Source organism: Anomaloglossus baeobatrachus, assembly GCF_048569485.1.
Source record: "Anomaloglossus baeobatrachus isolate aAnoBae1 chromosome 5 unlocalized genomic scaffold, aAnoBae1.hap1 SUPER_5_unloc_30, whole genome shotgun sequence".
Taxonomy (NCBI): domain Eukaryota; kingdom Metazoa; phylum Chordata; class Amphibia; order Anura; family Aromobatidae; genus Anomaloglossus; species Anomaloglossus baeobatrachus.
The window spans coordinates 260,479-274,152 of record NW_027441807.1 but is presented as its reverse complement, the minus strand read 5'-3'; the positions used below and the strand labels follow the sequence as shown (position 1 = coordinate 274,152).

Sequence of the window (13,674 nt, the reverse complement as noted above, 5' to 3'; positions counted from 1 at the left end):
AAGACAAATCACAAAGGGCCGACACAGCACACGGCAATTCCATGGACGGATGGTAAAAGTCTTCACAGAACACTCCCTCTATGGTCTCTAAATGTAAAGCAAATGCAGATTAATCATCAGACTGTGACACCATAATAGAGAATCACATTTGTCCCACATAAAGGTACAAAAACACAGCTTCTAAATCTCCATAATATATTCCTTTTATTTCTGCTGAGGTACAACAAAGCTCAGCAAAATGGGAACTTACAGGAAGGTTCTCCAGGAGTGATCATTTCTCTGCATTTGCTTTACATTTACAAACCATAGAGGGAGTGTTCTCTGAAGACTTTTACCATCCGTCCATCTAATTGCCGTGTGCTGTGTCGGCCCTTTGTGATTTGCCTTCAGGACTCTCTGTAAAGACCTGATCTTTGTAACCTGATTTTTTGATAATCTTGGATGTCACTTCTTGCTTTAGTGTTATAGAATAAATATTTTATATATTTTTTGCAAGGAGTTGTTTCTGATTGTTTCTTGACGATTGTTGGTCACTAAATGACCAGGACTACGCTTTCCCTTTGTCCTCTTATTGTAAATGTATCTATTTAAAGGCTGTAGTCTACTTTACATATTTTGATATGGTGCCATTTTCTGTCCTTAATCTTGTTATTCATATAGTTAGCGACCAATGTAGCTGCCTGTACCCCCTGTAGATCCCTCCAAACCCCACACACAAACGTCACCTCCTCCAGCACCATGACAACCAGCACAGCAGAGTCCATACACTGAGGAGCTGATCATGTGACCCCTGACTCCTCCCCTCCATGTGACATCATCACAGATCCTGTAAGCACAGAGCAGCCATATATCTAGTGTGCGGCTCTGCAGGTGGAGGTAGGTGCAGGGGCTCTATTATTTTGGGGTCCTCATTCTCATTAACCCCTTCAGAACCAGTTTACTCCGGCTCTTGACCAGGCACATTTTCATATTGTTTTTTCCATGCACTTTAACCCCTTTACGACCGCCGTACGGAGTAAAACGTCAGTAGTGAAGGGCACTTCTTATATATATTCGTATTATAATGGCGGTAAGGTAAATGTGTATACTGCCCCCCAGTGTCAGATAATCTTCAGGGTTTCAGCTAGCAGGGGTAGCGGAGACCCTGGAGATCACAATTCGGGCTGTTTTTCCGCTCCCCGGTCACGTGGTCACCGGTATACACAGGAGAATCGTGATCACATTGCAGAAAAAGGAAGGGTCGGTAAATAATGATTTATCTCCCACCTGATCAAATGTCACATGGGAGAGAAATGTCCTCCCTCGCTGCCCAAGTGTGGCAAAGTGCCCCCCACCCTCGGTCCACCTCCCCCTACCCCTCATGATCACCTACCATGGCCACCACACGTGTTGCGCGCCGGCTGCACGCGTCCTCCTCCACTGATTTCTGCCTCATCTGTCATGTCCCCAGTCCCCGGACATATCAGATGAGGCAGAAAAGTCATCCCCAGGTCCAACCAGGTCATCCCCGGTCCCCTCGGTACCTCTCTTGCAGCGTCGATCCCCCGCCACTCCTCCATTTTTGTGAACTACCTGTGGATTCAGAATGCTTACTATACCCCTGAATAAAATCCTTGAGGGGTCTAGTTTCCAAAATGGGGTCACTTGTGGGGGATTTCTGCTGTTTAGCTACCTTAGCGGCCCTGCAAATGCGACATGGTACCTGCAATTTATTTCAACTTTTCCAAAATTCAAATATTGATCCTTCCATTCTGAGCCCTTCCATTTATCCAAACAGAGGTTTTTGGCCACATGTGGGGTATCCCAGTGCTCATAAGAAATTGTAGGACAAACTGTGGTGTGCACTTTTTGGTGTTACCTCTTGAAAAAGTGAGAAATTTGATGCTAAAGCAACATTTTTGTTAAAACAAAAAGACATTTTTCAATATGATGGCCTAATATTGTCAAATTCTGTGAAGTACCTGTGGGTTCAAAATGCTCACTATACCCCTAGATAAAATCCTTGAGGGGTATAGTTTCCAGAATGAGGTCACTTGTGGGAGGTTTCTGCTGTTTAGGTAACTTATTAGCCTGGCAAATGCTACATGGTGCCCGCAATCTATTTCAGACAAATTTCTGTTACAAAATTCAAATATTTTTCCTTCTGTTCCGGCTCCTCCCATTTGGCCGAACAGAGGTTTCTGACCACATGTTGGGTTTCACCGCGCTCAGAAGAACCTGGGGAACACATTTTGGGGTCCTTTTTGTTATGTTATTTCTTCTAAAAGTGAATAAATTGGGGCTAGAGCAACATTTTTAGGTAAAATGATTTTTTTTTTTCATTCCGCATCACTTTAGTTCCTGTGAAGCACCTGAAGGGTTAATAAGCTTCTTGGACGGGGTTTTGAGCACTTTGATGGGTGCAGTTTTTAGAATGGGGTCACTATTGGGCATTTTCTGTCACCTTGACCTCTCAAAATCACTTCAAATATGATGTGGCCCTAAAAAAATGTTTTTGTAAATTTTGTTGAATAAAATGTGAAATTGCTGATGAACTTTGACCCCTTCTAACTTCCTAACCCCAAGAATGTTGTATCAAAACTTGTGCTGATGTAAACTGACATGTGGGGAATGGGATTTATTATCAATTTGTGTGACAGAACTCTCTGGTTTATGGGCAGAAAAATTAAAACATTATTTTCAAAATTTTCATCAATTTTCCGCTTCACAAATAAAAGCAAACATTATTGTCCTAAATTTATAACTGTCCACAATATGTGAGGAAAAAACAATGTCAGAATCACCGGGATCTGAGGAAGGTCCAGAGTTATCACCTCACAAAGTGACACTGGTCAGAATTACAAAAAATGGCTTTTTATGATTACGCTGAAGTTGGATTCTTATTATCTTTTCTGTTTTTAGGGTTTTTTTTTACAGGTTTTTAGCAACAAAAATAAAACCAATACCTTACACTGCAGTGCGGAGCTCGGACGTGAATACACTGAAAAGCACCAACAAAAATGATAAAACGTGGCATTGAAGGGCGTTATGGAAAGGATTAATGACTCCACACTGTATTGTGATTGTTTTACATTTGTTGTTAAAGCTGTAAAAAAAAAACCTGAAAAAAATCCAAATAAGAAACCGACTTCAGCCCCGAATAAGAAACTGACCAATAAGAAACCAACTTCAGCATCGAGTTTTTATTGCTGATGTCGAGCGATACTGGTGGGAAAATAAGGGAAATGTCTGTTATTACCACATACCGTATTTTCGGATTATAAGAAACACTTTTCTTCCCAAAACTTTTGGAGGAAAATTAGGGGTGTTTCTTAAAATCCAAATGTAGCATCTGTGTGGCCGGCGGCTGGCATCTGTGTAGCAGACGACGGCGGGCATCTGGGCGGCCAAGGGCGCTGAGTACTTCAACTAATGGCGCCCAGAGTCGACGCGTGCACAGATGGAGATCTCAGCTCAAGTTCTCATTAGCGCAGGCGCTGACTCCGGCCGCCATTTCTTTGAAGCCCCAGCACTGAGAAGAGCAGAGCCCGATGCCCCAGGAAAGAGCAGAACCCACAGTACCAGGACAGAGCAGCGCAGTGAGTATCTGGGTCCTCCTCTGCACCACCCGCAGCATCGCCTACTCCAGCACTGCCCCTGCCTCCTGTGACCACCACTGTTACACCCCTCCGGTAAGACACCACCGGATTATAAAACGGACCCCATGTTTTTTTTCTATTTTTTTTTCTCTAAATTTGGGGTGCGTCTTATAATCCGGTGCGTCTTATAAAACAAAAAATACGCTATATACCCTGCCCCCCTACAGTGACTGACAGCCGCTCAGCATTGGAACCTGCTGTCAGTCAGAGCTGAGAGTGCGTATACAAACACTGATCACTGTATACTGAGCAATAACTAAAACATCATCTGAGCCATCCCTATGACTGAAAGCCGGACACTGTCATATTACCGTATTTTTTGCTTTATAAGACGCACTTTTCCTCCCCAAATTTTGGGAGGAAAATGGGGGGTGCGTCTTATAAAGCGGTAGCGGGGGGGGGGGGGTCCTGTCTGAGGCGATCGGGCGGCCGGGTGCCTGTGGCTGCATGCAAGCGGCCGGGTACCTGTACTTGCGTGCAGCGGCAGCCGGGTACCCGTGGCTGTGTGCGGGCGGCAGCGGGTGCTGTGTGGGGTCGGCAGCCGGGTACCTGTGCTTGCATGCGGTGGCAGACGGGTACCCATGGCTGTGTGCGGGCGGCAGCCGGGTGCTGTGTGCGAGCGGCAGTCGGGTGCCCGTGCGGGCGGCAGCCGGCTGCCGCCCTCACACAGGTACCCGGCTGCCGCCCTCACACAGTTACCCCGCTGCCGCCCGCACACAACCATGGGTACCCGGCTGCCACCGCACGCAAGCACAGGTACCCGGCGGCTTGTACGCAGGGTGGGCGGGCAGCCTGCTGGCATGGGGGCGGGCGGCTGTGCAGCTTACCAGTTGTCCGCGGTCCCACTTTCAAATGATGGCGCCGGTGGAGCTCTTGGATGAGAGCTCCATCTGCGCACGCGCTGCTCCGGGAGTCAGCGCGTGCGCAGATGGAGCCCTTGGATGAGAGCTCCATCTGCGCATGCGTCGCTCCGGGCGCCATTACTTGAATCGGGACCGCGGACACACTCCACCACTGAGCCGTCGCCGCCGCTCCCACCACTGAGCCATCGCCGCCGCTCCCACCACTGAGCCGTCGCCGCCGCTGCCACCACTGAACCGGGACCGCGGACACACTCCACCACTGAGCAGTCCCTGCCGCTGCCACCACTGAGCAGTTGCCGCCGCTCCCACCACTGAGCCGTCGCCGCCGCTGCCACCACTGAACCGGGACCGCGGACACACTCCACCACTGAGCAGTCCCTGCCACCACTGAGCAGTCGCCACCGCCGCTGCCACCACTGAACCGGGACCGCGGACACACTCCACCACTGAGCAGTCCCTGCCACCACTGAGCAGTCGCCGCCGCCACTGCCACCACTGAACCGGGACCGCGGACACTCACTGCACCGGACACTCACCCCACGGATCCTGCCACCGCGGACGCCACCGCGCCTGCAACCACGGACGCCACGGCACCTGCAACCAAGGACCCCGCTGCCACTGACCTGCCGCGCCTGCCAGCACAACCTGTGCCTCCTGTGACCCCGCTTCACCACCACTGCTGCCCCCCTCCGGTAAGAGAACACCGGAGTATAAGACAGACCCCATTTTTCTTTTTTTTACCTTTTTCTATGTCTAAGTTTGGGGTGCGTCTTATATTCCGGTGCGTCTTATAAAGCGAAAAATACGGTATATGTTTATGACCAGAGGTAAATAATTGTTAGCAATTTTGTGACACTTAATATTTTGTATATATGGCTGTTTTTTTTTTCCCCCAGATGATTGGAGCTAATAAGATTTGCATTGACAGTGGTATCTTCCTATATTTCACACATTTGGGAGGGAGGGGGCTAGTTCTGTATTTAAGTAATTTTTATTTTCATCTTACTTCCCTTGTAACTGGGGCTGATCTAATGACTCAGCAGTGACCATATCCTCTGTGTATGGGGGAGAAGGCACCATCAGCTTTTTCTACCCTGTTTCCGTAAAACCCTGAAAATAAGCCCTAGTAGGTTTTTTTGGACTTTTTTGATTAGATTTAAAATATAAGCCCTTGTTCTGTCCTCCCTACACGGGCCCTGAGGCGTGTGAAGCCTGACAGGCAGCTAAACCTTTATCCACCATAGCTTAATAAGGAGACTTTTGCTTGAAGTCTCTTTTTATTAAACATTGCTAAATGTGTTTGGTGAAGCTAGGACCTGAACTTGACTTTAATTTCATTTGAAGTCATTAATTGGGCAGTTCGCGTCTCCACCCACATGCAGCCATAAACTGATCACTTCCACAGGAGAGTTCGTGGGTTTCTTCTATTTTCTTATTTTTTTGGGGGCGGTTCACACTACTTCTGATCATGCTGTTGTTACCCCCAGTGCGAGCCGATAAACACTGCAGGCGGCTCACACCAGGCTTAGCACCGAGCGTACCCGAGCACAGCGATACTCGCGAGAGTGGTTTACATATGTAAAGCATCCGATCTCCGCACCTTCTTGGAAAAGGCTGAGTTCGTATCGAACACTCAACTTCAGATTTGTTCATCTCTAGTGGTGAATAAAAATCATTTTTGTAGAAAAAAATCAGTTTGGGTCGCCATTTTCTGACACCGGTAACATTATTCTTTTTGCGTCGATGGAGTTGAGTGAGGACTTGTTTTTTGCTTGATGAGCGAAATTTTCATTGATCCCATATTAGATGCAATATGGATAATTCATCACTTTTCAATGTATGTGTATTGCTATAAAAATAATGTGCGACTTCTATCGGTCGATTTCACAACTTACATAGCACATTTCATGTTGAAATTTTTTTCCTACTCAAGTGATATCTCACCTCCCTTATTATCTGCAGTATTTTACAATATCCTTCCCATTCAGGTCCTTATAATATCGGATCCTCTCAGTGGAGATCTTCTATAGAAGAGAATTCTCCTGATTGTCCCGTGAAGGATGGATATGGACAGGGACAAGATGGCGGAGAGGATATTACACCTCACCCTAGAGATCCTCTTCCGGCTTACTGGAGAGGTGAGAGATTCTGATGACGTCACATTACATCATTCTTATCTATGGGAATAACAGATGGACAGAACTGGAGAGGTGAGGACTCTGGAAATGTCTGGAGTGAGATTTCTTACTGTGTCTCTCCATAACCAGGATTACACAGTAGTGAAGAAGACCTCTAGTGAGCGCTGTCAGGCCCCTGTGTCTGAGGGATGGGGAAGACCCCTGAGCCCAATCACGGGGCTTTCACCTCTCCCCCCGATACATGAGGACATCAATGACCAGAAGATCCTAGAACTCACCTACAAGATGATTGAGCTGCTGACTGGAGAGGTGACACTGCTGGGAATGCTGGGACATTATACAGTAACGCTATGAAGGGATCGGGGGTGACGGTATCATTGTATTTGTCAGGTTCCTATAAGGTGTCAGGACGTCACCGTCTATTTCTCCATGGAGGAGTGGGAGTATTTAGAAGGACACAAAGATCTGTACAAGGACGTCATGATGGAGGTTCCCCAGCCCCTGACATCACCAGGTAATAGACAGGACTAAGTACACACGGCCTATAATTATCTATATGTAAGGAATGAATTCAGTCCCTGTATGTGTCTCCTCCAGGTCTATCCAGTAAGAGGACAACACCAGAGAGATGTCCCCGTCCTCTTCTCCCACAGGACTCTAACCGAGAAGACCCCGATGTCCCTCAGGATGTGTTTCCTACAGCTCTATCCAGTAAGAGATATCTACTCATGTACTTTCTGCACTAATTTTGTGTTTACATTTTTAGGCTTTCTGCTGTGTTTTTTTTCAGCTGTATTTTCTTTGCTTCTGCTCTTTGTTTCTAGTCCCTTCTCTATGGCATTATGAAGGCAACTCAAAGACCTGCAGAGGGTTCATGAATCCCCTGTTTCCCTGAAAATAAGACCTGCATCGAAAATAAGCCCTAGTTACAGTCAGGGCCAGCGTTAGGAGGAGTCAAACTGCACAATTTCTCAGAAACCCCACTCTCTTACGGTCCCCATCAGTTGTATTCTAAGGTTGACTTTGGTGACTTCAGTGTCATGTGGCATGATGTAACCAAAGGTCTTTTAATTGCTTGAGTCTAAATGAACTGAACAGGACACAGGCTGGCATGCAGGACTGGCATTAGGGGAAATGGAGAGCAAACTTGGCAGTTTCACAGGGCTCCAATTCTCCCCAGTGTTTCTATGCCAATTAAAGGACCGCTTAAGGACCTTTTTGACATCACGTCATGTGACCAAAAGTTTCAATTGCAGGAGTTTCAAGCTGAAGAGGAGACAGGCTAGTGTGTGTGTGTGGTCACGCCAATTTTATCCAGCTTTGCTAAAATGGACAGAGCTTGGCCAGAACAAGATTGTGATGCCAACACTTCTCTAATTTGTAACAAACTGCATCGTTTCCTTGGCGAGAAATCTCACTCCAGTCCCTGATGTCATTTTTCAGTGTACATCGCCGGTCTTGATGAATTGGAGCCCTAATGTTTATCTGCACAGACAGCAAGACCCTGTTACCTGTTTTGGTTATAAAGCTTAAGGATAGGCCATCAACATTACAGTCCCAAACAACACCGTTAAATTTCCAGCATCTGTCTTTAACTATTATATTTTCGTCTTGGAAAAAATCTCTTTGAAATTGTCTATGTTGTGGATCAATGTCACAGAGATGTTTGCAGGGTATTAAACTGTCAAGGCGGTGTCAAGATCTGTGGAACTACTACCTGCAAATTTCTCTTATGTCTGTGAGCAGCGCAGGGAGACACAGGCATCGAACCACAGACTTAGGTAGGCTACCTAGAGTTAATCCCTGCTGGGCTGCTAGTTAGTGTATTTGATCACATGCTGCGGGGAAGCCAGTATCATTCTCTCCCCTCCTGTATATGCTGGCTGTACTATTCCATTAATGCCAGCTATAGTTTACCTATACTGGTCTGGTGAGGTGTTGTGATACAGACTAACAAGTGGTAGTTGTGAATTAATGATGGGAACTGTTGTGGTGTTAACCCTTGTTGTCTTTTTGTTTCTGCCTTCCTGCTCTTGCTTTTCTCCTTAGTCTCTCACTGTTTATTTCTGTGAGTTTGCAGTGTGCCTGAGTGTCTAGCTTAGTCTATATTTCCATCATAATTCTTCCCTTTCCTTCCCTGGGGGATCACAGATTAGATCTAGTCAGGAGAATAGTAAGGTACAGGACAAGGGCATCTCTATCTTCAGGGGTAATCCAGAGATTAGAGATAGCCTAGGGTCTCCTAGTGTGAGGGACAGGATAGGAGCCCTCTGTCCCTTGTTATCCTGCAGTCACATTGTGAGAATCAGATTATTTACTGTAGGACATTCCAGAGAACTGGTACTACTGGAGAGATATCTTGGAGACAGGAATGGGAGGTCTGAATTAACGAAAATGTGACTCTTAGGCTATGTGCACACACTGCGTTTTTTTGACGCTGCGTTTTTGTGCGTTTTTTAGCGCTAAAAACGCACAGACACACAGCGTCTTTATAAAACGCATGAAAAAACGCATGCATTTTTACCGCGTTTTGGTGCGTTTTTGGCTGCGTTTTGCTGCGTTTTTGCTCACTGCGTTTTTCTGCGTTTTTTTTTTATCAGTGAACATTGCCATTAAAGATTGTTGAAAAAAAAAAAAAAAAAAGTCTGATGTCATTTCCTTCTTCCATATGTTCTTCATTCTCCACTAGTGTATGCAGGAGACCAGACAGCTGCAGAACTACAAGGCTCAGCATGCTCCCATCCAATAGTGTATGCAGGAGAGCAGACAGCAGCTGTCGAACTACAAGGCTCAGCATCCTCCTTCCAGGACTGTATGCAGGATTTCTTTGCCCCCCCAAACAAAAAAAATGACGTGGGCTTCGCCATATTTTTGTATGCTAGCCGGGTACAGCAGGCAGGTATGGGCTGCCCCCATCCCCCAGCTGCCTATTTGTACCTGGCTGGGAACCAAAAATATAGGGAAGCCCTTTTTTTTTTTTTTAATCATTTCATGAATTTCATGAAATTATTAAAAAAAAAATGACGTGGGCTTCGCCTAATTTTTGTGTCCAGCCAGGTACAACTAGGCAGCTGGGGATTGGAATCCGCAATGCAGGGTGCCCAAGCTTTCTGGGCACCCCCGCTGTGAATTGCAGTCCGCAGCCACCCCAGAAAATGGCGCTTTCATAGAAGCGCCATTTTCTGGCGCTGTATCCAACTCTTCCAGCTGCCCTGACGCCAAGTGGCTCGCTGGGTAATAATGGGGTTAGGGCTAGCTGTGTATTATCAGCTGGCCCTAAGCCTGAAATTCATGGTGTCACGCCAATATTAGACATGGCCACCATGAATTTCTAGTAAAGATAAAAAAAAAACACAACACACAGAAAAATATTTTTATTAGAAATAAAACACAGCACAATTAGTGACTCCATCTTTATTGAAATAAAGAACCCCGCTGCGCAGTAATCCTGGGTCAAGGGTCCTGTGCCGTCCAATTTGGATCCAATATCATCTGATCGGTTTGCTGGAAGGCAAAGCGATCAGATGATGTGTCAGGTTCAAGGCCTGAATCACATGAGACAGCAGCTGATTGTATAAACGGCTTTTATACAATCAGCTGATGCATCAGTGCAAAAAAAAAAACACTTCTGTGCAGCGTCGGACTGGCTACCGGAGAAATCTCCAGTAATGTCAGGCCTGGATTCAGGTACCTGCACTGCACTCCGGAGCTCTCACCTGAGCTCTGGCGTGCAGCCTGGACTTTACAGTGAGCGTCGAGTGACTGATTCCTAGGCACTTGCAATTCAGTTCATGACAGCTGCAGACATCCCGGGCTAATCTCCGGTGCTCTCACCTGAACTCCGGAGATCACCCCGGCCTGTCTGCAGCTGTCATGAACTGACTGCAAGCGCCGGGGAATCAGTCACTCGGCGGTAAAATCCGGCGTCACCGCGAGACTTACGATCAGCTGATGCGTCAGGTGACCGCATCTGGTGATCCCGCCAGGTCCTCAAGGCCAGCTCATGCAGCTATCGGACGTGCCTGGGAGCCGGCACACAGCCGGAGCGAGGGTGGCGGGACCAGGAGAGGAGCTGGGAGCGGACATGGCATTGGGAGTCTGCAGACAGGTGAGTATGACATTTTTCTACTGTTCATTTTTGATTTAGCAGCCGCTTCCACCTCCTGCACGGGAGCGGACATGGCACCGGGCAGGAAATGGAAGCGGCGGTGACGGTACCGGGAGGATTCACGCTTCTGTGTTTACTGACAGAAGGAATCCTCTTCCTGTACATGTCACTTTACTACCCACCCCTTGCGTTTATAGCTGCGTTTTTAGTAATAAAAATGCACTAAAACGCAGCTATATTTGCAATTTGCTGTTTTCATTGCGTTTTTGAACATCTCATTGAACTCAATGGGTGGAAAACGCAGTGAAAAACGCAAAAATAATTGACATGCTGCGTTTTTGTGGGCACTACAAAAACGCAGCTAAAAAAAAACGCTGTGTGCAGAGAGCAAAAATGAAAACGCATAGACTTTGCTGGGGAAGCAAAGTCATGCAGTTTTCTGAGCAAAAACGCTCCCGAAAAACACGCAAAAACGGCGCGAAAAACGCACTGTGTGAACTTACCTTAGATCTCGAAATTGGAAAACAGATTCAGAATAATTTTTCCTTAATTTATTTTCTGATGTTATGGTTAAAAAAAAATAAATGTACTTTTAAGATAATATCATTTAAAACTAGTAACATTGTTTATATTTTTAGCAGATGACTGTATTGGGAGTTCAGATGAAAATCTAATATCTTCAGAATTTATAACAGATGATGAAAGTATCACACATGATACATATGAAGAGCATGCTGTTGTCCCAGATATACCTCCAGCCCTTCCTCGGAAAGCTCTATCATCTGATCTCTTCAAACAAGTCCAAAATTCTGATTTATCAGAGAATTTTAAGCAAAATAAAAGTTACAGAAGGGATGTAGAACATGAAACGGCTCCTACAAGGGAGAAACCATTTTCATGTTCAAAATGTGGAAAATGTTTTACTAGGAAATCACATCTTGTTAACCATCAAAGATCTCATACTGGGGAGAAGCCATTTTCATGTTCCGAATGTGGAAAATGTTTTAGTCAGAAATCACACCTTGTTAGACATCAGAAAAATCACACAGGGGAGAAGCCATTTTCATGTTCAAAGTGTGGGAAATGTTTTCATTGGAAATCAGAACTTGTTGTGCATCAAAGATATCACACGGGGGAGAAGCCATTTTCATGTTCAGAATGGGGGAAATGTTTTATTCAGAAATCACAACTTGTTAGACATCAGACAATTCACACAGGGGAGAAGCCATTTTCATGTTCAGAATGTGAAAAATGTTTTATGGGGAAATCAGAACTTGTTGAGCATCAAAGATCTCATACAGGGGAGAAACCATTTTCATGTTCCGAATGTGGGAAATGTTTTAGTCAAAAATCAAGTCTTGTTATGCATCAGAAAAATCACACAGGGGAGAAGCCATTTTCATGTTCAAAGTGTGGGAAATGTTTTATTCGGAAATCAGATCTGTTTTGGCATCAAAGATCTCATACAGGGGAGAAGCCATTTTCATGTTCAGAGTGTGGGAAATGTTTTAATTGTAAATCAGAACTTGTTATGCATCAAAGATCTCACACAGGGGTGAAGCCATTTTCATGTTCAGAATGTGGGAAATGTTTTATTCAGAAAGCACATCTTGTTAGACATCAAAGATCTCACACAGGGGTGAAGCCATTTTCATGTTCAGAATGTGGGAAATGTTTTATTCAGAAAGCACATCTTGTTAGTCATCAAAGATCTCATACAAGGGAGAAACCATTTTCATGTTTAGAGTGTGGGAAATGTTTTAATTGGAAATCAGAACTTGTTGTGCATCAAAGATCCCATACAGGGGAGAAGCTATTTTCATGTATAGAGTGTGGGAAATGTTTTGTTCAGAAATCAGAATTTGTTAGACATCAGAAAATTCACACAGGGGAGAAGCTTTTTTCATGTTCCGAGTGTGGGAAATGTTTTATTTGGAAATCAAAACTTGTTGTGCATCAAAGATCCCATACAGGGGAGAAGCCATTTTCATGTACAGAGTGTGGGAAATGTTTTGTTCAGAAATCAGAATTTGTTAGACATCAGAAAATTCACACAGGGGAGAAGCTATTTTCATGTTCCGAGTGTGGGAAATGTTTTATTTGGAAATCAGAACTTATTGTGCATCAAAGATCTCACACAGGGGTGAAGCCATTTTCATGTTCAGAATGTGGGAAATGTTTTATTCAGAAATCACATCTTTTTAGGCATCAAAGATCTCATACAGGGGAGAAGCCATTTTCATGCCTGGAATGTGGTAAATGTTTCACTAGGAAATCAACTCTTGTTGACCATGGAAAGATTCACACGGGATAAACCATTTTTATGTTCTGAATGTGGAAAATATTATTAAATGTTTAACTTGTAAATCAATTCTTGTCGACAATGAGAAAAAACACACAGTAGAGGAGCCGTTCTTGAATTTGGAATTTGGCAAATGTTTTTATGATTAGTCAGGTCTTGTTGTCAGATAAGTTACATGGGAGAAGGCATCATGATGTACCTTGAGTCAAAGGGTTTTATCCAAAAATCAATTGCTCAAGTAAGAATTGGTCAGGGAAAGCACCATTTTCTATCTTTTTAAACTTACTGTATTATTTTGACCATAAGACACACCTAGGTTTTAGAGGAGGGAAATAGGAAAACAAATTGAAGGAAAAAAATGTAGTCATGATGCACTGTTATGGGAGAAATCTGCTGCTGACACTGTTATGAAGGAAATATCCCCCAATTCTGTACTAATGTCCCCCATCCTGGCTCACTTTCAGTTATGTGTCTATCATCCTGGTGTAAAGGATGGTTGTTCTTTTTCGTATATTTGTTCCACATCTTTGTCCCATCCTGGTATATATGGCCCTCATCCTGGTATATATAATCCCCAACCTGGTATATATGGCCCTCATACTGATATATATGGCCCTCATCCTGG

At 44.9% G+C, this 13,674-nt stretch overlaps 1 protein-coding gene across 1 annotated transcript; it reads left to right on the top strand.

Annotated features, from left to right (window-relative positions):
- The first annotated feature begins 6,561 nt into the window (after positions 1-6,561).
- Positions 6,562-13,429, top strand: LOC142259199 (uncharacterized). The gene is made up of 5 exons (XM_075331694.1): positions 6,562-6,639; positions 6,769-6,948; positions 7,030-7,153; positions 7,237-7,350; positions 11,386-13,429. Exons 1-5 carry the CDS (start codon positions 6,562-6,564, stop codon positions 13,059-13,061), a joined length of 2,172 nt encoding a protein of 723 aa, XP_075187809.1. The 3' UTR covers positions 13,062-13,429.
- The last annotated feature ends 245 nt before the right edge of the window (positions 13,430-13,674 follow it).